We start from the raw sequence: 21,370 nt of genomic DNA on the forward strand, positions 1-21,370 counted from the left end.
AATGCAAGGTCGAAGTGAACCATCCTTCTTAGTTACAAAAAAGAATCCTGCTCCTAGTGGTGAAGTGGATGGTCTGATGATACCAGATGCTAGGGATTCGTTAATGTAGGTGGACATGCTGAGCTGTTCGGGTTTGGATAGGTTATACAACCTGCTGGATGGAAGTGTTGCGCCCGGCAGGAGATCGATGGCACAGTCGTAAGGACGGTGAGGAGGTAGAGATGAGGCTCGGTCCTTACTGAACACAAGGGCGAGGTCATGATACTCCTTTGGTACTTCAGACAGGTCGGGAGGAACTGGGGAATCGGCTGTTGGTGCTGAACAGATAGGTGGAGCAGAACGAAGGCAGTCAGTTAGGCAGTGTGAGCTCCAAACAGTAACTCGGGATGTTTTCCAATTTATTTGTGGGTTGTGCTTAACCAGCCAATCATATCCTAAGACTACGGGGGAGTGAGGAGATGGAAAAACAAAAAACGAGATACTTTCCTGGTGGTTGCCTGACACCAGCAAGCTGACTGGCACAGTCTGGTGGGTTATGGTAGTGAGAGAGTTGCCATCCAGGGATGATGCTCGCAGAGGAGTCGGAAGGAGAATAGTGGGAATGTCCAGATCTTGAACGACTGATTGGTCCAGCATGTTACGTTCGCATCCAGAGTCTACTAAAGCCTTCAACACACGACTTCTTTGATTACACACCACAGTACAAGGAAGCAAACATCGGGAGTTTGAGCCACCATTACCACCCACCAGTAATCCCGGAACTACTGGTGGGCTTGCCCTTTTACCCGCAAGCCACAATTTGAGATTCTGTGCCCTGATTGACCACAGTAAAAACAAAGATTAGCGGAGAAACGACGTTGCCGCTCCTCCTGACTCAGCTGGGTTCTGCCGATCTGCATAGGCTCGTCTCCTGAGGAAGATGCGACTGGTGGCTGAGGGGTTCTGGTTTGAGTTAGCGGTGGAAATGACATTCTAGAGCCCTTAGAACTCTCCTTGAGACGCTTTTCAATCTTTATGGCCAAGGTAATAAGGGTTTCGAGGTCAGGAGGTTCCTGGCATAACGCCAACTGATCCTGGAGGCGATCATTTAACCCCTGGGTAAATGCTCCCAGTAACGAACCACTATCGAGGGAGGAAGTTGCTGCCAGCGTGCGAAATGCTATGGCGAAATCGGCTACTGTTTGATTTCCCTGGCGGAGATTCCACACCTTTTTGGCTACCTCAGCTGGGGTCTCTGAGTGATCGAACGTTTGCTTGAATTCAGCTAGGAAATGTGAAAGTGGACCACGCAGAAAACTAACGTCATGGCTCCTGGCTTCAGCCCGATCTAAAGCCTTACCCCGGAGTAAACCAATAATATAGGAAATCTTAACTGAATCTAACATGAAAGCTTCAGGAGATCTTTCAAAAGCCAACTGGCAATTAAACAGAAAACCACGGCATTTGCCGAACTCACCGGTATAGATGTCTGAAGGAGGCGAGTTGGGTATCCGGAAGTTTACAGTAGGGGGCGGAACCGGAAGTACGGACGGAGGAGAAACGGGAGGCTGAGCAGAAGGTTCCGAGGGAGTTAAGCGTGTAGTGAGATTACGTAACATTGTGTCCATCTGGAGTATTTGTCGGTGAGAGTCGGAGACTTGCTCCAGTAAACCATGGATGGCGTGTTCATGGTGTGTGAGAACCTCAGAAACAGCGAGCGGAGCACTAGTGGACGGGTTGGATTCTGCAATGGGATCATTGTTATGGCCGGATGATTCGGTCATGGCGGGCGGCAATCTTTTGACCCACGACATGCAGAATCACCACACAGGAACCGGTAAGTAAGTAAAACGACTTTATTATGTACTGAAGGGCAACGAGGGGAACAGACGACGGGCAGGCTGGCAGCAAGATTTCAGGATGGAACTCTGAGGAGGGAGACAAAATGAGTATATGGAGGAATGACGGAGACTGATATTGGGAGTGGAGCTTACTGATTGCAGTAGTGGTGAGAACCTCCGGAGGGACTGGTCAGGTCCGGGTGAGCAGGAAAGCTCCAGAAGGTGATGGGACTGTTGGTCCAGAGAGTAGGTAGGAGCAGCGGTTTGGTGGAGGCAGGTGAGCGGCTGAGAGCGAGCGGCCAGGGGAGGAGACGGCGTGATCTGGTGTGCAGGAGTCCAAGCTGGTTATGGAGGTGGTGGAGTGTGAAAGAGAAACCTGGAGCAGAGCAGGGGAGGATTATCAGGGTTTCTTCTGACGACAGAAATCAAGCAGAGCTTCAAATACAGGTTAGTGACTAGGAACTAGAAATTTCACAGGATCAAGACAGGTTAAGGCTAGAGCTACCCAAGATAGAGTAATCATCCGGCGAAGTGAAGTGCCACACTGCTCCTTAAATCCCCTGGGCCGTAATGACTGGATTGGCTGCAGCTGGAGACTCTCAGACTCTCAGACACGCCCACCTGAAAACAATGCTCAGAAAATACAGGTGAAATGCAGGAGGCTCACCACGGACCGTGACAAAAATGTGTCCAGATGAAAACCTTTCACGGACTTCCTGTATGATAATTTGAGCTGTTATTAATATTATTGCAAAAAATTTTTACAGGATCTCTCTCATGTTTTGTATCTTGAGTTTTATATTCTGTTTCCAGTTCAGTTTGAACTGTTTGCATTCTACTTCTAGCTGTTAATGCTGAGAGGTTTCTCCCTGTAATGCAAGTCATGGTGACTCTTCTGTGATTCAGCGACATTTGTCTAGCCCCTCCATGCTCCTGATGACTAGTACTTTAGCCTTTTGTGGTGTTCCATTTAATTTAATGAAGATTTTACAGTTGGATGTTCAAGTAGACATCTGTGCCTTTCAACTTTTTCCCTTGCTTCAACAGTTCTGCCTTGTATATTCGGTTCAACAACCGCAATATTTTAGTTTGGTGCAAACGCACCTTTGGTCTTTACTGCAGCTGAGTTTTGATATGCTTGTTGCTTTTTGGTATCTCCATCTTTCTTCACTTATTCTTATGCTGCTACTGGAGGTCCGAGTTCCCCCATGGGACAAAACAGCATCTGTCCTGATCCTCTGAGTTCTGCATGATAATCATGTAGCCTAACATAACCATTAGTAACCTCCCCATCTATGGCAACAACGCAAAGCAAAACATGCAAACTAGACTTCTAAATACAAGATTTATATTTGGGAATTTTAGGCTATGACCTTGTGTATGTCATCGACATTCATATTACCTTGAATAATGGGGACATCATGAAACAGGTGAGAAAGCCCCACCCACCCCCTCTGAGTTTCAGATATGTGTGATGAAGTCATTCCGTTTGAACAGGTCATAGAGAGTTGGCAGTTATGTAACTGAACGGGTATTTTGATATAATTCCTGCTTTGAACACAATCTGTTTACGTTTTATAACCTTTGGACATTCCTCAACACCACATCTGGATTTATTCTATAAACAAACTCTTTTGGCCCCCACATATTTTTTAGTACAGCCAGTAAAATGTTTGGCACGTTCCTTAAACTCAGCCTGACCCTCGTGAGGTAATGAGGCCGTGAGGGTTTGGGCGCTTAGGGCAGCTAAGAATGCCGTGGATTGAATTATGGACAAAACTGTAGGAGTTTTCATCTGGCTGGCCGGGGTGAACATTATACATTTGAATGAAAATAAAACAGCTTATTTTTGGGGAAAACTGATCAGAATGCAGCTGTGCTATTGGTCCTTTAAGTTCTTTAACTGTGCTGGGAACCTTGGGTGGTTTAAGATAACATATCGGTGCTGTAGTCTAGTCTGGATTTTATTATTTGAGGCTAAATAGCAAAAATCACACCATTTACCCTATGGTGTCCTTGAAAGGGTGATGAATGCTTTTATTACCTCTAGAATGGACTACTCCACTTCTCCTCTATGCTGCCTGCAGCTGCTCCAAAAGGCTGCTGTGTAGACAGGCCAGGCACCTTCCTGCTTGATAGCTTTTGAGAAGACCTTGTCGGTCACGAGGAAGGCTGTGGGACCGATCCAGGTCCAAACACTCTTCTCACAATGTGGACCACTGCTTGTCTGAATAAAACAGAATATGAATAAAACCACCTGGATTTGTTTCCTTATACAGCGAAGCAGATGTGATGTTGCTTTACACATTCAAAGCTTTTTTGGACGTGATGAACGTCGACCCAGGTGTGATGCAGTTGGGACAGTCCGAGATGGTGCATGGGAGAGGAGCACTGCCAGCCTCCAGGGTAACCGTTGGTCCGCATAAGTTTCTCTCCACAAAGGGGCGTGTGTCAGGTCCGTACATGTGCTCACCCACCTGGGCAGCTCCTCTTAGGCCATATATCGCCACTGCAGGAAAAGGGTTGTTCCTAAATGCATGCACTCGCATGTGGTACTCTATCACTTCTTTGGAGAAGTCGTCTTTATGCCGGAGGAACCATAAATAGCCTCTGTGGTCTTCTCTCACCAAAAAGCCATAGAACATTAACTGCTGTTACTGCAATAGGTTCTTTCCTGAATCTAAGCAAGACTCCAAGCAAGGTATTATTTAAGTCTGCACTCGGCAACAAGACACTGTTGAGAGAGATGCCACCCTTCTGTGCATTTGAGTCAAATATCACGTGTATCTGGCCCGGTTTTGGGGGGTGGTAGACACCAAAGATGGGTAGGTACCAACATTCCTCATCTTCCACCAGAGGTGGAGCAGTTACTGCATGTTCATTTTCAAAAAGATTTTTCATAAAAACTCTAAACTGATCTTTCATTTCTGGATTTTTGTTCAACGGGCGATGCAGAGAGTGGAGACAAGAAAGAGCTTGAGCTTTGTTGTTTGGTAGACATATCCTAGGTGTTTCCTTAGCTGAAACAACACAAAGGTTTTTTATTTCAATGTGAGAACAGAAACAGACAGTGGATGTATGCTTAATCATGTTGAAGGCTGTAGGCCCGGTGTGGGTCCATGTAATGCATCTGTTCTCTGTAGAAACTGGAACCAGAGTAGATCCTGCAGTTGGGTATATCAAAGCTTTACATGCAGTTACAAGGTCTGACTTCACAGGTTTGACATCAATGTGTTCCTTTTTTCCACTCGCTAAAGGTCTGTTAGCTACCCACAATAGTGGAAGTGGTTGAGTTCCTCACTGGATAAAAGCAGGAAATCATGCTCAGTGTAAATGAGTGTTCTGTGTCAGCTCTGCTGTTTCAACATCGTTAGAGTAAGTGGAGGCTGATGGTTAGCGGGTCTGTTTCGTGATGAACACATTCTAAACTTTGATTCACTAAACTAGCATCAACATTTATTACACACTTCAGTTGAAAAGTAAACAAAGTTGTAAAATTGTCAAAATAGCTACATTTCCTAAGGAAATCGCCGCTAAAACTCCCAGATTTAAGACAAACCAACAAAAGCGTTCCTTTTTCAAGTCCAGTAACACTGTGCAATTAGGAGTTAAAATAGCCAACATGTAACAGACTATACAAATAAAAGATTTTGTGCAAACATCTCTAATCTGTTATAAAAACAAAGTACAAAAACTCTTAGTCACTTTTCTGATGACCAACTATGATTCCTGGGCATTTACATCCTGGTGTTTAGGTCAATGTCACATGACTCTGTTTCCCAGACCACATCATCAGGGTGGTTTTTATTAGGGAGTTAGAAGAAAAGAGCCATGAAAAACGGATAGTGGATGGGCGGCTCCAGACGCTCTGGTCTGTCGGCCATTGAGAACACCTCGTCGGTCATGAGGAAGGCTGTGGGACCGATCCGGGTCCAAACACACTTCTCACACAGCGGGCCGCTGCTAGTCACCCGGTCGGTCTGCATGAAAATTAAAATGTGAATAAAACCACCAGGAGGATTTGGATTTGTTTCATTATAAAGCGAAGCAGACGTAATGTTGTCTTACGCATTTAAAGCTTTGTTTGGACATGGTGAACGCCGACCCGGGTGTGATGCAGTTGGGACAGTCGGAGATGGAGCATGGGAGAGGAGCACTGCCGGCCTCCATGGAAACCCGAGATGTGAGGAAGTATTCCTGCAGACACCAGGATGGAATGGAGCGATGTTAGAAGATAAACAACTGAACAGATATTTCACAAAGGCTGAATTCAGTTTTGCTCGAGGCTGAAAGTTGGAAGATTGTATGCAAATTGTCTTAAGATCCACTGGGTGAATTTTAGGAGATTAACTCATTAACACTTGTTTAATCAGTTCATTTGCAGTGATCTCTAGTAAGAACGAATGCCTTGTAAGTCGTACACCGGGGGAAAAATGTCCAGAAGCACCTGCTTCAGCACAGAGTATTCAGCTGGTGGAGAAAGTAGCTTCAGACAACAGGATTTTGAGTCTTTTCCCTGATTATCAGACATCTCACCTCTGATTGGCTAACAGCAATGAGACTCTACCATTGAGTTGGTTTACTTTGCAACATTGATGTTTTATCTCCACAAATAACAGAAACCTGGAGGAGTTCTGCTGTGTGGTGGAGTTGCTAATGCTGACAGCTTCTTCTAGGCTCAGACGTTCTCTGTTGTCTCCTGGACGCTAAACCAACAACAGCCTTTACTGTTTTGAGTCAAGATGTGCGAGTCCATGAATGTTGACAGTGTGACATAGATCTGTCTGGCTTTTCAAATCCTAGACTTTCACAGTTTATTTTCTGTTAGCATCGAATGCAGGAGATAGGTGTAGAAGACTATTTCCATGTTTAACCTAGGGCTAGACGATATAGAAAAAAGCAGATCGATATAAAAAAATTCATATTGATCAATATCAATAATTATTAAAAAATATTTTAAAAACTAGAAAGTATATTTTAAGTGTAGCGCTGGCCGTTTATGCTATTCCTTAATTAACTACTGTCATTAAAGAACAGACAAAAACTGTCTAAAATTCTATATTTAATGCCTTTTGTAATAGGAATGTACCATGTCAGGAAAAGATTAAAGTGTTAGTAGTTCAATTCATGATTTTTCTCAAATCAAGGAGCAGCTGCAGCACATTACTCACAATGTAAAAGGATATTTATGTAACGGAACGACTGTTTCTTTCCCTCCTCTGACACAAGACTAGTCTGCATGAGATACGGTTTCAAGGTCTAATGCATTCCTTCTAACCTGCTTATTTTCAGCTCAACAGAAGAATGAAGAATTAACTCTTTTCTTTTAATTAATCAAAGAACTCTATTTTAATAAAGCTAATCCATCAAAGTGTTAGTCAATGAATAAGATGTGACTGATTTGTGAAATCAAAATATTAATTACTTTATTATGATCCTATAGAATATAATAAGCACTGTGACTTTAAATGTTCCAACAGGACTCATTTCACGTAGCGTTAAAAAGACATAACACATTCCTTTCACTGATCCAATCAGAATCTTACAGATCTGACGGAGGCGTGGTTTTGATGGTGTTTGGTAATTTTTCATTCGACAATAAACCATAACAGCCGAAGTATAAAACTATGCCACGTCATCTCTAACGCCAGTTCAAAGCGTTCCAGAGAAAGTGACGAAGTGGCCAATCCTGATCTAAACTCTTCAACCGAAAGAACCAACGACAAGCTGAAAAATTCATTGTCATTCCAACTGCGGCAACAACTCCTTTCAGAATAAAAGCTGAACCATCAAGACCCAGGCTTGGGTCTCACCAGACGCCAACAAAATTGCTGTGACCCGGACGTATCCCAGGACGGATGGTCGGTTGCCATGGCTGCTCTACGGGCTCCGGCTCCATAAGGTCAAGCTGGACCTTTACACCTCCTGATCTAGACGGGGACTTCTGCTCAGGGTGTGTAGACTGGCAAATGGTGTCTCATGTGTTTATGAACCTCCTAACCAAAGCTTAACCCTTTGATGCATAATGGTCACTACAGTGGACAGGTACTCAAAATAGTTATTTATTTATTTTTACTATTAAGCACAGCTGTTGAAGACTTTATTGCATGTGAGCCTCTCCAGTTGGACTTCAGTAAGGCAAGCCAACATATTTCATGTTCAGAATGCACGCTGTCCGCTGAGATGGACATGTAATAAAGTATTTGTAAATTAACAAAATGTTACAAAGAATATTTGTTGAAATTTGTTTAATTCACACCTAAAGATGAATGAAAAAAATTGTTTGAAAAATCATGGTTGAAGATCTCATAATTCATGCATCTGAGGGTTAATGCGAAGACATCACCTTCAGTTCCCGTCAGAACTAATCGCTTCCTCGGATTTGCTGGTTCTGATTAACATCACACGTCATCCATTCACCGTCTCATCCACTTTAGTTACACCATACATTTAGTTTTAAAGTCAGTATAGTTTAATTTGTTAGTAATAAAATTCTTAACTTTTAAACTTGACTCTCTTCTGTTGTCTCTGAGTGAATACGAAGCGGTTATCTAATCCATGCATTAAAAAGTTCCACTCTTCTGGATTAAATAACCTCACAGATCCATAAGGTGGATTTCATATTTCTTATGGACTCCCACGCCTTATGGCTCATTAAATAACACGTAATCTAAAACATTACATTTATTATTTAAAAACATGACAGGAAATGATTTCATACCATCCTGCTTTCACCAGGGCTGCCAACTGTCACACATTGAGCGTGAGACACAATCTGACCCCCCTCTCACGGACAAAGCTGTTTATCGATAGATATACATCATTATTGAACCATTATCCAGCCCAAGTTCAGTCTGTAGACTGATTATCAGAAATAATATTTAAAACTATTTTTTCTGTGTTCCACACCATTAAATTTTCACTTTCTACACAAAAACTAAAAAAGAAATTCTGAGTGATCTTAATAATAATAATAATACATTTTATTTCAACAGCGCCTTTCTGAACACTCAAGGACACTTTACAGAGATAAAATACACAACAATAAAAGATAAAACAGCATAAAACAAACAGACAGATTGGAGCAAAGAGAGTAATTATTGGAATGCCAGACGGAACAGGTGAGTTTTGAGTCTGGTTTTAAAGAGAGTGAGGGAATCAATGTTGCGGAGGTCAGGAGGAAGTGAGTTCCAGAGCTGGGGAGCAGAGCGGCTGAAGGCCCTGCTCCCCATAGTGACCAGACGGAAAGGTGGGACTGAGAGGTGGATGGAGGAGGAGGACCTGAGGGAACGGGTGGAGGTTGAAGGATGAAGGAGGTCTGAGAGGTACGGTGGAGCTAGGTTATGGATGGCTTTGAATGTATATAGCAGAATTTTGAATTGGATTCTGGAAGTGACAGGGAGCCAGTGGAGCTGCTGAAGAACAGGTGTGATGTGGTGGAAGGAGGGAGTTCTGGAAATGATGCGGGCTGCCGAGTTCTGGAGAAGTTGGAGTTTATGGAGGGATTTGTGAGGAAGACCAAAGAGAAGAGCGTTGCAGTAGTCAATACGGGAAGTGATGAGGCTGTGGACAAGAATGGCGACCGAGTGAGTAGTGAGGGAGGGGCGTAGGCGGTTAATGTTACGTAGATGGAAGTAGGCAGACCGGGTAATATTGTTTATGTGGGACTGGAAGGATAGTGAGGAGTCGAGGATGACACCCAGACTCTTGACCTGAGGGGAGGGGGAAACTAAGGAGTTGTCGACGGGAAGTGTAAAGCTGTGGATTTTGGATAGAAAAGATTTAGTGCCGACAAGTAACATTTCTGTTTTATCACTGTTGAGTTTGAGAAAGTTTGATGTGAACCAGTCTTTGATTTCAGATAAACAATTGGTGAGGGAGGAAGGAGGAAGTGAAGAGGAGGGTTTGGAGGATACATAGAGCTGGGTGTCATCCGCGTAACAATGAAAATGGATGTCAAATTTACGGAAAATATTTCCCAGGGGAAGAAGGTAAGTGATGAAAAGGAGTGGACCGAGAACAGAGCCTTGGGGGACGCCAGTAGTGACAGGGAAGGGACGGGAAGTGAAGGATTTGAGTTGAATAAACTGAGTACGACCAGAGAGATATGAACGGAACCAATCAAGCGGGGTATGAGAAATGCCAAGGGAAGACAATCTATGGAGGAGGATGGTGTGAGAGATGGTATCAAAGGCTGAACTCAAGTCGAGGAGGATGAGAATGGAGAGCAGTCCAGTATCGGCAGCAGTGAGGAGGTCATTGGTGATTTTTATGAGTGCAGTTTCTGTACTGTGGCCAGGACGAAAGCCAGACTGGAAGGGTTCATAGAGGCTATTGAGCGTGAGATGAGCATGGAGTTGAGCAGAGATTATTTTTTCAAGGATTTTTGAAAGAAAGGGAAGATTTGAGATGGGACGAAGATTATTGAAATTATTGGGATCGGTGCCGGGTTTCTTTAATATTGGAGTAATAGATGCAGTTTTGAAAAGTGAGGGAACAATACCGGTAGAGAGGGAGGAGTGGATTATGGTGGTTATGAGAGGGAGAAGGGAGGTGAGACATGTTTTAACCAAAACTGTAGGGAGGGGGTCGAGAGAGCAGGTGGTGGGCTTGGATTTACAGATAATATCAGATATTTCGGATGAGGTGGGAAGAAGAAAGGAACAAAATGACTGGCCGGGTGAAAAAATCTCAGGGGGAGGGGAAGAACTTGGAATTAATTGCTGGTGTATGGAAGCAATTTTCTGAATAAAGAAGGTTAATAAAGAGTTACATGAGTCAGCAGAATACAGGTGGGGGGGTAGAGAGTCCGGGGGATGAAAAATATTGCGTATTATTGAGAACAGAGTCCTGGAGTTGCCTTCATTGGAGGAAACCAATCCAGAGTAGAAAGCAGATTTTGTATGTTTAATTGAGTCCAAGTATTGAAGCAGATGAGTTTTGTGCATTTCTTTGTGTATTGCAAGACCAGTTCGTTTATAGAGGCGTTCGAGTTGACGTCCTTTGGCTTTCATCTGTCGGAGTTCAGGGGTAAACCAGGGGGCAGAGTTAGTAAAGGAGACGGACAGAGTTTTGACTGGGGCAAGAGAATCCAAGATATTGTGGAGTGTGGAGTTATAATGAGAAACAAGATGGTCAGGAGAAGCAGAACTAGGGATGGATATAGTGTTAATAATAGATGACAGGGTGTCTGGGTTAATGTTTTTGATATTGCGGAATGAGATGTGACGGATAGGCTTAGTTCTTAAAGAGCAGAGGGGGATGTTGAATGACAGAAAAAAGTGATCAGATATATTTACATCATTAGCAGAACAGTTAGATGGGGTTAAACCAGAGCAGCAGATTAAATCAAGAGAGTGACCTTTAATGTGCGTGGGAAAATTAGAATATGTTTGAAAATCGAAGCTGTTGAGGCAGGAGGAGAAGTCTCTGGTGAGGGGGAGGTTCAAGTTGTCCATATGAATATTTATATCACCAAGCAGAATGACATTGGGGGAGAGGGTAGTGAGCTGGGTGAGTAATGAGGAGAAGTCATTTAAAAAGTCACTATTGGGCTTGGGTGGGCGGTAGATCAAGGCTATAACTGTAGGAGTGGGACCGGGTATTTGAAAAACAGAAGATTCCATGGAGCTGAAGGCAGGAGTGGAGACAGGCAGCACCTTCCACTTCTCGCGATAGAGCAGCGCGAGACCGCCCCCGCGACCGGAGCCACGTGGATAGGAAAGGTAAACAAAGCCGGGGGGAGCGGAAGCGTTAAGTTGGGAAAAGTCGTTAAGTTGCTGCCAGGTCTCCGTGAGCCCGATGAAGTCCAGTTTATGGTCGGTGATGAGGTCCTGAATGAGCTGACCCTTGTTTGTGAGAGAGCGGACATTCAGGAGGCCGAAGTTGACGGTATTGTTGTGGTTGAAGGTTGCTGTCTTCGCCAGGCTGGCTAGCGAGCGAAGGTCCGCAGTCCGGCCAGTGTTGAGGCGAGGATGACGAGTTGTGGACCAGTATGAGGTGATTGAGTGAGAGTTATCCAGCTGGAAGTTACGGCGAGACCCACGATGGATGTATCTCCGGCGGGGAGGAAGGACGATCTCCGGGTGGAGCTGTAATGCTACCGGCGGAGGCACAGAGAGATGCCCGCGTAGCAGGAGGAGATCAGCCGCCGTGTACTGGAACAGAGCTGCCCCAGGTTGGAGGAGAAGGGACAGGGCAGACCAGAGGAGGGTCAACCAGATAAATAACTTGCAGGTCCACATGATGAACAGCGGTGGTCAGCTAGCCGATAGCAGCGGGTCAACAGCCGGGAGGAGTGAGAGGTAGGTTTAGTCCGCTTGTACACCCAAACAATAAACTGACAACCAAACAGGATCCAATGGAGGCAGAAAAAATATAACACCCGCTTAGGACATCTACAATGTAGTGCTCCATAAAAAGTAAAACACGATAAAATCACGTTAAAATCACCGGTGAGCAGCGGCTGCAAAAACGCGCCAGCGTCCACTCCTCTTGTGTTAGACTGCAAATGATCTGAATGAAACAACAACGAAATCTTAGTTTAGAACTCTGACATAAAATCTACTAGATGTTTCATTTATAATAGTGTTATTGCCAATTTTAAAATCAGCAGACATTATTTGGCATATTAGTAATTAGGGATGTCCCAACAACAATATTTGCCCCAGATACTGGGTAAAGTAAAATGACTTGTGTCTATATCAAGTCTCTATTCCCATTTGCAAAAGTTTAAATCACATACTTGCAGAAAACAGACTGACCAATTACAGTTATTAAATTCATTCCTGTGGGGGATCATTTCTTTCTCTCGATAAAAGTGGTTCTTTCTTTTGGGCCAACACAAATACTGTGTTGTATTACAGAACAGCGGATCTAGAACCAAGTCAACAGTAGAGAAACCAGGAGCTGAGTCTGTGAAAAAGATCCTGATCAGGAGCTTGACTGGATCCCGGCGATAAAGAAATCAGTGTTAGCAGTAGATTGAACATTCTTAGATTGGAGAGAATAAAAAGTTAAACTAGACGCCTAATTTCTAAAGCGACGACTTTGTCTTTTACAGATTACATTCTCATGACTCCTGGTGGCTGTTGGGTGGTTTTACAATCGAACAGACAGACTTCAAAGCTGAGACTGACGATCCTTCAGAGGCAGATTAATCCTGCAGAGGAACAGATGTTCTGACTCTCACAGCCTCAGAGTGGCTGTAAACACAACCACTAGAGCAGTCCCACCTACAGGCTACTGAATGGGGATTCTGATCATTCCTGCAGCTGCACAGCCTCTCTGGACCCTGGAGACAGGGCCATCTGCTGACAGAAAACATGTGGAGACCTGAAGCTGCTTTGGAACATTTCTGACAGATAATCACACACAGCTCCCTAAATGTGTTTCTATTAAACCAAACAGTACAAGAAAAGGATTTCACAATTTCCTCCCAAAGATTAGCTCACAAACTCATGGTGACAATCTGAGGGTTTTGGGGTGAAGACTGGATGAATGATCAGTTTTTACTTCTCCTCAGAGTTTATTATCAGCTGATTTAAAGCACCTGTTTCTGCAGCTAGACATCCTCTAAGAGCAGCAACAGTTTAAATCAACAATGTTTTGTTTGAGTCAATAACTGCACACAAACATTGGAACCAAGCTGTGCTCAAATAGGAAGATTTTTCTCTTTCATTAATAATTGAAGTAAATGATCTTGTAATAATAAACCATTGCCTTCCTGCTGCACTAGAATGTATTAAAAAGGGCTGTATGTCTGTGAAGTTTTCTATGTACTAGAGGGGGGTGGTGGTGGTGGGGGGGGGGGGGGGGAGTCTCGTCATCATTTGACTCATCCACATGTGCGCTCTCTCTGTAATAAAACTTTAACAAAGACTTCACAGTGTTTCCTCTAGAAAGACTTCCGCACAGCTTCAAGGAGATTCTGGTCCACCATCAGGCGCCTCGGGAGGGGAAAGCAGTGCACTACCAACACTATTTATAGTGCTGACCTCTAGTCAAGACGTTGTGGATCAGTGGGCAGAATACTTCAAAGACCTCCTCAATCCCACGTCACGTCTTCCAGTGAGGAAATAGAGTCCGGGGACTTAGAGATGGGCTCTCTTATTTCTGGTGCTGAGGTCACTGAGGTGGTCAAAAAACTCCTCAGTGGCAAGGTCCCAGGGGTGGATGAGATCCATCCGGAGTTCCTTAAGGCTCTGGATGTTGTAGAGCTGGTTGACACGGCTTTGCAGTTTCGCATGGACATTGGGGGCAATCCCACTGGACTGGCAGACTGGGGTGGTTTCACCCTATTTAAAAAGGGGGACTGCAGGGTGTGTTCCAACTGCAGGGGGTTCACACTCCTGAGCCTTCCTGGTAAGGTCTATTCAGGGGTTCTGGAGAGGAGGGTCCGTCGGATTGTCGAACCTCAGATTCAGGAGGAGCAATGTGGTTTTCATCCTGGTCTAGGAAGAATGAACAAGCTCAATACCCTTAGGGGGATCTTGGAGGGTGCGTGGGAGTTTGCCAAACCAGTCTACATGTGTAGATTTGAAGAAGGCGTTCGACCACGTCCCCCGTGGGGTCCTGTGGGGGGTACTGCGGGAGAATGGGGTACTAGGCCCTTTGATAAGGGCTGTTAGGTCCCTGTATGACCGTTGTCAGAGCTTGGTCTGCATTGCCGGGCTCGTTTCGAGTGAGAGTTGGACTCCACCAAGGCTGCCCTTTGTCACAGATTCTGTTCATAACCTTTATGGACAGGATTTCTAGGCACAGCCAAGGTGTGGAGGGCATCCGTTTTGGTGGCCTGAGGATCAGGTCTCCGCTTTTGCAGATGATGTGGTCCTGTTGACTTCATCAGAATGTGATTTTCAGCTTTCGCTGGAGCGGTTCACAGAAGAGTTTGAAGCAGCTGGGATGAGAATCAGCTCCTCTAAATCTGAGACCATGGTCTTGATTCGGAAAAGGGTGGAATGTAGGGCTGCACAATATTAGGAAAACCTACGATATTCGATAACAGTGCTTAATATTGCGATATCGATATTACTCACGATAAATGAACAAATACTAAAGTATGCAGTGTTGATGTCGTCTGGCGTGTGACGTCTGCTCTGGGTTCAAAGCAAACAAAAACTAATGCATGAATTCCATTACAACATAACATTTTTATTGCAATAACATGCAGCTGCACCTGCTACTGTATTAGCAGCAAAACAACAAACTGCATGCATGCAGTTTCTAAGGGACTTTAAAACATCACTACCACCATAAAACTTTCTGATGCTCCAAATACAGAAAAACATCCCTTACCAGGGTTTTTAGAATAAATAAAAATATCAGAAAATAAGTTTAAATGTTAAATAATAGTTAACATCACTTAAATGCAACAGCAAATTCTCTCATTGCTACTGAGCATTCTCTCCACTTATGTGGTTATGATATAAGGCTGTTGCTGTAATTGGGAAGTGAACTGTGCTGGGCCAAACTAGGAGAAAATTAAGATTTTCTGAAGGAAAGAGAAAAACAATTGTCTACCTTTCAGAAGAGGAACTGGCAAAAAACTACATGGAAAATATGTGACAACGTTTGGTTTTAACCCCAAATTGAACAAGTTTACCTAGATCTTAAAAAGCAGCTCAGATGATGAAACTGCAACTATGATTCTGATAACAAGCTAACAAACTGAACTAGCTCCTCTTAAGATAAGCGGCTAGCAGAGCTTCTGACTGACAGTTTATGTGCAGCAGCAAATCAACTATCCTGATTAACAAGGTTATAAAAGCTCATCAATGAAAAATCACTTTGATGTGTAGGGGAACTTTTCCAGGCCCTCTTTAGCAGGGTGGGACTGGGAGGAGAGTGCTGTAGCCTTTTAGCTGGAAGCTAACCGGAGCCAGAAACCTCAGCACAAAGTGCGTTCGTTAATCTGAGCCAGCATGACGAACAAGGGAAGCGAGCGGCAGCGGAAAGCGGGTGCGGAGCGGAGATAGTGGAATTTTGGGGATACAGTCTGTGCTGGAGCGGGTGAACCAGGCGGCGGCACGGCGGCCCAAAGTAAGCGCAGCCCGGGAAGCTCCGCTCGGCAGCACCGTCTCCGACGCTCTGGTGTTGGCGAGTGGAGGAAGTGGTGGTGCCGAAAACAAGAGCGGTTATGTAGGCTGGCAAACATCTCAACCTTCGGATGGAGACAGCCGAGCAGCGCGGGGCAGCTCGTAGGGGGCGGGCGTATTACGTGAACGGACCCATCTGATTGGCCGCATATCAGAAGGGCTACATTTGATTGGTCAAATAATACTTCCGCGTAAAAAACAGAGCTGGTTTACAAAAAGTTGATGTATGACACGGATGGAAATGTTTGAACCAAACATTTATCGCCGTTTTTGACGTGCTTTGTGATGGGCCTATCGCACGTCCTGTTATCGCGATGACGATAATTTTTCGATATATTGTGCAGCCCTAGTGGAATGCCTTCTCCAGGTCAGGGATGAGGTCCTGCCCAAGTGGAGGAGTTTAAGTATCTCAGGGTCTTGTTCACGAGTGAGGGAAAGATGAAGCATAATATAGATGGGCGGATTGGTGCTGCATCTGCCCCTGCGACCCGACTCCGGATAAGTGGAAGAAAATGGATGGCTGGATCTTTTAATAATAAACCACAGCCTTCCAGCTGCACTAGAATGCATTAAAAAGGGCTGTAAACTTTTGAAGTTGTGTATATGTTAGAGGGGGGTGGAGGGGGGTCTCGTCATCATTTGACTCATCCACATGTGCGTTCTCTCTGTAATAAAACTTTAAAAAAGACTTCACGGTGTTTCCTCTAGAAAATGTTCCAGCTGTTGGGCGCGGGGTGCGCGTGCACGCAGAACACTTCGCTTTCGTGCGTCTCCCGTGGGTGCGGCAGAGTTGGAGCGAGGAATGTTTCACTTCAGTGCGCCTCCGATGTGAGTGTGTGAAGGGTGATCTACTGGCGTGGCCTATGTGGGGAAAACACTGCTTCAGCACCTGCTGTTAAATGAACGATGGAAAGGGGCGAGTATTCCATGACCATGTTTGCATTCAAAACCTAGCGTGTTTGCAGATTTGTTACAACAGCTTCAAAATCATTTTGACCATTTTAAGTAAAGTGGCACTGTGTAATTTCCTACAGGGGTGTGGTGCAGGAAGCACGCTGGTAAAACCAGATAGCACGACTAGATAAGAAGGGAGCTTTCAGTGTGGAAAAGCTGAAAGGTAATGAAGTAGACGTGGTGACTGAATAACATTTGGTGAATAAAAGATGTAAAAATTTCAGAAGAATTGTGATAATTTCCTACTTTGGCCACCGTGAGGATTCGCAGGATGTTCTTAGTCAGGACTAGGGAGGTTCTGGCCCGAGTCACCGCCACATACAGCAGGTTCCACTCGTCAGCAGGAATCCTAGCTGTTGGGGAAAAGCAGAAAATATCAGTCAGCTGTTTTAAACATGTGGCAACAAAAAGGAAATACATGTTTTCTTTATTTAAATCTGTCATGTTTGGTGGTTTAGGCAGATAAAGTCAGATAGATTCATAGATCTGAGTGGCCTGCTAAGTCAGAGTACATTGACTCTGTTACAGGATAACTCTGGGATACTCCTCCTGTTGTGAATTTTACTGAATTGATGGCTGGACAGATCATTTGTGGCCTACACACAGAAACTTACAGAATGAGAAGTCGGGAACTCGGCTGAGGTTGTGTCCAGACGTCGGGATATAGGCAAAGTCATCATTAATGATCACAGTGTCAAACTCCAAACCTTTGGCCTTGTGGACAGTCCCCATGGTAAAGTCTAGTGAGATAAAAAAAAAAATCTTAAGTAGAATAGAAAACACAGAATCCTACGGTCATTTTTAAAGAGGCCATATCATGGAAAATCCCCATTTTGGAGCTTTCTATTATGTGATTCTCTTATTTCCTCATAAAAAACAACAATCCTATTTTTGGCTGCATTCATGGATTTTCCTGCCTCAGCTGCAAGTTTTCGGATTTCCTGCAAATACAAGGATAGAAACCAAGTTCATCATCAGGCCCTGCTCCTCCTCCTGATGCTAGTCTCAGATCTGGAACCCGCCTCCCCTGGAAGTAGGTCACTAATGCCCACTTTCTCCTAGCAGCGAGCAAACAGCAGTTGATGTCAAGCTATAGCTGAGAATGTTTTAGTCTGTGACATGACTGCTTTAAACCTCCACCGATACCATAGTGGTGATTCTGACAAATTACTTCTGCATTGGGGACAAAATACCACTGCAAAAGACATGTGTCCTGTTCACAGGGACACACGTAATGGCCAGCACAGGATATGTATGTACTGGTCTCAGCAGTAAGTTTTTTTTTTTTTTTTTCGGTTACACTTGCCAGTATTTTGTTTTCAACCATTTACTGATAAACTATTAAAAATGACCTAATCTTTTTTTATTACTTTGCTTATTTAGCCAGTGTGAGTACATGTGAGGTGAGTAAATCAACTAAAATGCTGCTTGGAAATGTCCAAATTCAAAGATCTTTAGAGACAAAATATTTTGCAGGAAATAATCAATAAAATATTTAAAAAAATGAAATTGCTTCAGTTGGCCAAGTAAATTACTGCCAGCATGGGGAATGGAACACCGGCCCAGGTGTACACCACGTGTGAGTGGGTGTGTTTCTACACACACCTGCTTCATGTAAGCTGACTTCGGAGCAACCTTTCAGCCGGGCCACCAGTTCAGGGATGCGCTTTTGGTATTTCTCCACAATGATCACTTTCCCGTCCAGCTCCTTGTCATCGGTTTGTGTGACGTACTTCTTAAAGGCCAGGAAGGCGCAGTCTTCTCTCATGGAAAATGACCGAATGATTGCATCTTTGATCACTTGTGGAAAGAACAAAACCAACATCAACGTCAAATGTTCAAAGGTGCAGTATGTAAGAATATAGTGAGAATTTTACAGTGAGAAAATCCCAAAGTGTCTAATGTTTCAGTCATTTCGAAAGCAGCTTATACTGAAACATGTTTCATATCCAGCTGGCTGCTTGATTGTCAGTTTTTCTCCTTTCAAAGCAAAGGAAGGAGGGACGTAACTACCATTTATCATCAGTGAGTGTGGGGGTGCCGTGTCTCCTGAGAGCTAACACTGCAGCGCTGACAACTGTAATTTGACGAAGGACGGCAAAAAGCTCCAGAGTTGTTTAAAGTGGTTGCAGTAACCACATTTTACCACAGGATGTCATTTTTACTTCATTTATACATAATGCACCTTTAACTATAATGTTTATGGAGTCCAGGGCTGAATAGTGGCACAGCTGCTAGCATGGTTGCCTTGCAGCGAGAAGGTCGCTGGTTCGACTTCCACCTGGGAAGCCTTTTTGCACAGTCATGTTATCCTCATCCATGAGTGGGTTTTACTTGGGCACACCAGCATCCTCCCACAGACAAAAACATGTACTCCAGGCTGATTAGCGACCCTAAGTTGTCCCTAGGTGAGTGAGGGTGTCAAAGGTTGTGTCGTCTCTGTGAGGGACTGACAGCCTGTCCAGGTTGTCCCCTAACTTTCACCTGCCGACCTACGAAGACATTCACTTATGGATGGATGGTTTCAAGAATCCTGATTTCATTTGATTTAGAGGTAAAAATGGTAACGGAAAACAAAATGAAACTAGCGGTTTCCTCTTAGAACAAAACCAGTAATTTCTAAAACATAAATACCTGTTTTGTAACATTTATTAATTTGACAAGTAAAGATTCACAAATGTCTCTACTTTCTGACCAAGTGAAACAGATTTATGACAAAAACCTACAAACAGCTCAACTTTGATCAGTAAACAGATGAAAACCTGCTGATGAGTGACCTGAATGAATCTTACATCTTGATTTCTCGTTCTTGTTCTCCTGAGTCATCAGATGGTAGACGTCCATGATCTTGTCCAGCCCAGCGTTTTCCACTCCCTGCAGGAAAATACGGATGAGGTCTGTTGCTTTATTACAGCACACCAAATTAAACCTTAAGTCTCAACTTCCAGAGCATCTCCTCTGACCCCAAAGTGTACTCAGATGTGAAGTTCATCCATAACTTGTTTTGTGAGAGGATGAACTCACCCCGATGAAGTGGACGCGACAGTTCGGGTTAGCATCTGTGAGCTGCACTGCTCCTTTAAAGACGCCGGAGTTGCATCTGGACAGGATGCCGATCTTCCCTCTAGCTGAACTTACTCCCGTCCTCATGGCCTCCAGCGCCTTGTTAGCCATCTCATCACACACTCCGCCTACAGAACCAACAGTAAAATCAGCTGATGATACAAAGATTAAGAATTGAATTACCTTTGTATGAATGACAATTATCAATGCCAACAATAAATGGCATGTTTCTACTAATTATCCGTACAAAGAAACAGCAGGTTATGTAGGTTATTTGTCTGGATATTTGCAGTAAACATAAAATGTTGAATGTTCTATAAATCACTTATTTTACAAGTGGTCTCTTACTGTTTCTTATTAAAGACACATTCTGTGATAAATATATTATAAATAGCTTTTCATTAGTTGGACTGATTTATGTAGACTTGTAATTTAGACCTAAAGTAAACCACAAAATATCAATATAATACTACTAGGGATAAAATAATTAACTATTTTAGCTTGACCAACAATGAAATATCTGATTCAGTATTTTCTTCCTGGTCTGTGAACGCACCATTGTTAAGCAGCAATCAAACGTCCAGACAGAGACAGAAACTTGTTTTGAAACCTTTTTGAAGCTTCTTACCATGAATCATGAACACACATTTTCATCCCATCCAGAAATAATGGTAATTTAAAAGTTCGCTGATAATTAGAGTTCTTAAATCTACACCTTCAAACAAAACTGCAGTGGCTTGTGCGGGTCTGTGAGCTGAGAGGACTGCAGGATTTAAAACCATCAAGCTACTAGAAGACAACACACCCTCCTGCTTTCCTCCAACAAGAATCTTCTGAACCCCCTTGCACACTTTGAGGATGGTGGCGCCCACGTAGGCGATCTCTGCGCCGAACCGGAAGCTCTGGACAGAGAAATCAGGAAAACTCGGGTTCAGTTACCAACTGCTCCGCCAAGCAGCATTAATGCTGCAGAACTCAACAGGTTTTATAAAAATTACTCACACACATTTTGCCTGCATTTAAACAGCCTTTGGAACCAAATTATTTTCCGTTTGATTTAGAGCGATTTTAATAGCACACTATACAGCAGCTAAAATTAGATAGTGACATAAGGTCTTAATGCATTGTGGGATGTGGCCCTGGACAAACTAGCGTGTATGTTGCATGGCGCTTATGGGTCTGAGTCGCTGCACTTGTCTCAAAGTTGTATTTTCGTCTCCTAAAGATGTTCATACAGGAAGGAACAGATATAATATATATAATAAATATAAATATATAATAAAATAATTTTGTTTAATAAAACTACTAAGAGACTCGGGAAACTACCAAAACACTTCAGTGTGAGCGATATGCAGCACACACACCTCACACTGCAGTGCACACTGTAGTCTGTTTGCTTCAGCTGTGTTCTCTAGGAGTGTGAATCTCACAACTCAC

General features: G+C 43.8%; 1 protein-coding gene and 1 long non-coding RNA gene across 3 annotated transcripts in view; both read right to left on the minus strand.

Annotated features, from left to right (window-relative positions):
- Window positions 1-1,534: 1,534 nt before the first annotated feature.
- LOC139068897 (uncharacterized) lies at window positions 1,535-2,490 on the minus strand. The gene is made up of 3 exons (XR_011520144.1): window positions 2,326-2,490; window positions 1,974-2,196; window positions 1,535-1,907 (listed from the first exon to the last, which is right to left on the minus strand). It is a non-coding gene; the product is annotated as an uncharacterized lncRNA (long non-coding RNA).
- Window positions 2,491-4,820: 2,330 nt separating this feature from the next.
- fbxo18 (F-box DNA helicase 1) overlaps window positions 4,821-21,370 on the minus strand; it is a 32,988-nt gene continuing 16,438 nt past the window's right edge. For both annotated transcript variants that reach the window (XM_015954808.3, XM_054739489.2), the window contains 8 exons: window positions 20,739-20,835; window positions 19,895-20,061; window positions 19,663-19,744; window positions 18,476-18,670; window positions 17,485-17,610; window positions 17,117-17,223; window positions 5,889-6,017; window positions 4,821-5,800 (listed from right to left, as the gene is read on the minus strand). In XM_015954808.3, the coding sequence (XP_015810294.3) occupies window positions 5,636-5,800; window positions 5,889-6,017; window positions 17,117-17,223; window positions 17,485-17,610; window positions 18,476-18,670; window positions 19,663-19,744; window positions 19,895-20,061; window positions 20,739-20,835 (1,068 nt within the window). In that variant the 3' untranslated portion in view covers window positions 4,821-5,635. The remainder of the gene's footprint in view (window positions 5,801-5,888; window positions 6,018-17,116; window positions 17,224-17,484; window positions 17,611-18,475; window positions 18,671-19,662; window positions 19,745-19,894; window positions 20,062-20,738; window positions 20,836-21,370) is intronic.

The sequence above is a fragment of the Nothobranchius furzeri genome, chromosome 1 (genome assembly GCF_043380555.1).
Source record: "Nothobranchius furzeri strain GRZ-AD chromosome 1, NfurGRZ-RIMD1, whole genome shotgun sequence".
NCBI classification, from domain to species: Eukaryota; Metazoa; Chordata; class Actinopteri; order Cyprinodontiformes; family Nothobranchiidae; genus Nothobranchius; species Nothobranchius furzeri.